Below are 3,764 nucleotides of genomic sequence, written 5' to 3' on the forward strand. Positions count from 1 at the left end.
GTTCTGTTTCAAGTTCACCGTTGTTGATGATGCAACAACAATTTAACAACAACAACAACAACAACAATTTATTGGTATTCCCATATATAGATGGTATTACCTAAAACAAAACTAATACAACACTAATCACTTTAAATTAAATAAGATTACATGTTTCTCTTATATTCAATGCTTCATATTCAATGCTTCAATGCTTGTAAACGCCCATACAGATCTCCCGCTCATATTTTATCCACTACTTATAGTTTGCCTACACTATGAAATATCTTTCTTTGGTATCTTTGTTCGTTTCACAAACACTATGGCAAGGAAAAACCCTTTTGAGCCTCCTTGAATGCAAACTCCTCCAACAATTACTACTCTTACCTAGGTAGATGAAAACGCTTCATCAATGTTGCCCACACTTAACCAAAAATTGAAACATTTCAGTTGCTTAAGAAGCTCATGATTTATAACTAAAAGATGTTATTACGTAAGTATTACGTGTATTAGAACTTACTGTTCTGGGATTTATTCTTTCTTTTAGAACTTTCTTTACAGGCCACTGCCCTTTCAATGCAGCACACTTCTTCTCGGTTTGAACCAGCTGGGATCCAGATATGGACCCGAATAAACCTGAAAATGGGAAAGGTCTATGGGAACATGAGCCCTCCCAACAAATGCGTCCCTAGTATATTAATGTCATTGTTTTGAAAGGGTCAGGAGGTGCATGCACGTACCTAGTATATTAATGCTATTGTTTTTAAAGGGAGGCTGTGTCCTGTCTGTGGTAGTAATCTTGAATAACTGGCATTATTAAAAACTGGATCATTGGATAATGCAATTCGAAAGTTTTGATTTGGGTAAGCCATCATGGGTTATGAGCCATTATACCATGACCTTTTTATTTTTATTGTAGTCTAGTTTTCTATATATAATTTCCCTCGCCTAAAGGCTCGGGAAATCATCAGAATTTTGACAAAACGCGCGTGAAATTATTTCCTAATTTCACTAGTCGCCATTTGATTACACATACTTATTTAATGTATTATTAAATCATTATTTTAATGTATTATTATTATTATTTAATAGCAACAGTAAATATTTATTATTATGAGGCCGTTGGCAAAATCTGGATCGGACCAGATCGGATTGGACCAGATTGACTTGGATCGGATCGGATCGGATCGGACTGACAAACCTCAGACCGGATCAATAACATGCTCAAATTCTGTGTCTTTCTCTCTTGTGTAGTTGTCTCCTCATTTGTTGAAACTCGTCGAAACGTTTTTTTTTTGCAAAGATGATTACAGATTCCAAAGTAGAATTATGAAAGATAAGATGTGATGAATTGAAATCAATAAGCGAATTGACTGCATACACAATGGTCTTCTTTTTCAAACATAAAAACTGACGACAATTCTTTACTTTACCCCAGTCCCTTCTAATTGCACAATAGCCTGATTTAGCAACAGAACAGGAATGTCAGTTGACGATGGCGCGCAAAGCAAAAATATCCATATCAGGTCATATTAGCCGAGTAGAATCCCAACTATTCTGCGGGCTCTCCTTTCATTAACTGGTGTTCCCTTTCTATTGCTAAATCAGGCTATTGTGCAATTGTCAGGGACTGGGGTAAGGTAAAAAATTGTTGTCAGTTTTCACATTTGAAGAAGAAGACTGTCGCGCAGGCAGTCAATTCGCTTATTGATGTCAATTCCTCACATTGTATCTTTCATAATTCCACTTTGGAATCTGTAATCAACTCTGGAAAAAAAAACATTTTGATGAGTCTCAATAAATGAGGAGACAACTACACAAGAGAGAAAGGCACAGAATTCGACTTTTCCTGTCTTCAGCACGGTGTCTGGTGACCGTCTGCTTTTGGCGGGGATTTTGTTATTGATCCGGTCCGTGTTTTGTCAATCCGATCCGATCCGATCTGATCCGATCTGATCCGATCTGATCCGGTCTGATCCGGTCCGATTCCGGTCCAATCCGGTTGGATCCTGGTTTTGCCAACAGCCTTATTATGACAGCGGCGTCACAAATAGTGATCATGTTTCTGTGTCTTAAAACTGGATGTATGGGATTAACAAAAAAACCTTTCTGATCCAACATAGTACACAGGATCACAAGAAATGAAGCTGAGTCTTGCCACATTGACAACAAGTTTGAATGGCTAGACCACAGAAATTCCTTGTCATTCTATAAGTTGAGAAATAATGAGAACAGAAACAAACAGATACATGCACCTGTAAGTGTTGGTGCGTAAATGGAGATAGCCTTTTCAACAGTCAGAGCTACTTGAATTGAATTTCCTTAAATTGCTACAATCATGATAAAAAGAAATCACTTCCTTTTTGCTTTAGATTTTGAAAGTGTGTTGGCTCAACACCTGACATTTCAGGGCTTTCTTGTAAAACCTCGATTTATCACAGAACAACTTACACTGGGTTTCTTACCAATTTTGTCTTTTAAAGTGAAGAATTTTTTCAGCTCCAAAGATCCCATACCAGATGATTTACAATCCCAGTGCGGGATGTGATTCCCATTACATTGGTGAGACGTCATGCCATTTTTCATCTGCAGGAAGCGTCATGGAACATCTGTTGACTGACAAGAATTCTCATCTACAAAAACACCTAATTGCCTCACCTGACTGTAAACAAACATGCATTCCTAGTTGTCTTACGATCATAGACTCAGCTAGAGACGTTTATACTCTTAAATTGAAAGAAGGTACTGTATCTATATTTCACGTTTTAAGGCAGAGCTAAATGTGCAGTTACAGCATAGTTAACAATTTTTGTTTTTTTTAAGCAACCTGTTTAACACTTGTGCACGCACACATGTTATGATACGTTATGTTCTGTGACTTTGTGTTATCTTTTCAAAATATAGCCGTCACTGCTAAAAAATTAATTGTATCGAATAAAAGAGAGAGAGAGGTTTGTAGATGATACTGATGATGGCATGAGTTAAATGCCGAAACATGTCTTTAAAAAGTTGGTTCGTGTGTCTTAAATTTAGTTCACTTGATTTCATATCAGCAGTTCAATATATGATTCAATTTAAGCTTATATCGTTTCATTCGTTAAATAGAGAGAGTTTACCTCAGCCTTCACGCAGAATCCAACAGGTGAATTAAATCTTCACTCGAGTTGTCTTGTTCGCTGCGGAATCACAGATCTAATGACGTAATCATCTAATCGGCCCTAAAAGTACTCCAAAACACTCAGAATGTCGCAGTGCAGATCTCGTTGAGCATGACGAGAAAGAGAAGAAAATAGCGTATCATGAAATTACGACCGAAAAATGCCTTGAACCATCGACATCGGCCGCCATTTTGTTTTTTATATCACTTTGACTCCGCTGACCATTGAGACAGTCGTCACAATAGCCGTATTTATATTTCTTGTAATGCCATATATCTGACGAGTCTCGAGAAATTCAAAAAATATATGTATCAGGAAAAAAATATAAATATCATGAAAAAATATTTATTACACATAACATGAGAATTTTATTCCATAAAGCTCATTTGTACAAATCTATACGCTTTATTTTCACATGTGAAAAAGACCTATACAGCCAATCAGAATGGCGTACAGCTATTTCACATGTGAAAGTATAACCAATCAGCGATAGCGTAAAGGCGTTTCCATGCCAATCACTCGTGCATCTCGTGCAAATCGTGCAAATCGTGCAAATCGTACTTTGTTATTGAATTAAATTAAATTTGCATTTGGTTCTATTGTTAGTGAGTTTTTGTTTCTAATTCG

The 3,764-nt window shown here is 36.7% G+C and overlaps 1 protein-coding gene across 7 annotated transcripts in view; it reads right to left on the reverse strand.

Annotated features, from left to right (window-relative positions):
• The window catches only part of LOC137985070 (coiled-coil domain-containing protein 14-like), an 18,961-nt gene extending 15,629 nt beyond the window's left edge, over positions 1-3,332 (reverse strand). For 3 of the 7 annotated variants that reach the window (XM_068832524.1, XM_068832521.1, XM_068832527.1), the window contains exons 1-3: positions 3,096-3,332; positions 2,445-2,595; positions 500-615 (exon numbers count right to left, since the gene is read on the reverse strand). Coding sequence is in view for 3 of the 7 variants with exons in the window: in XM_068832521.1 (XP_068688622.1) it covers positions 500-615; positions 2,445-2,565 (237 nt within the window). In the remaining 4 variants the exon portion in view is untranslated. Of the gene's footprint in view, positions 1-499; positions 633-2,444; positions 2,596-3,095 lie in introns of all 7 variants that reach the window. The other 4 variants (XM_068832525.1, XM_068832523.1, XM_068832522.1 and 1 more) reach the window with 4 other exon arrangements.
• Between the last annotated feature and the right edge of the window lie 432 nt (positions 3,333-3,764).

This window comes from Montipora foliosa, chromosome 14 (genome assembly GCF_036669935.1).
Source record: "Montipora foliosa isolate CH-2021 chromosome 14, ASM3666993v2, whole genome shotgun sequence".
Classification (NCBI taxonomy): domain Eukaryota; kingdom Metazoa; phylum Cnidaria; class Anthozoa; order Scleractinia; family Acroporidae; genus Montipora; species Montipora foliosa.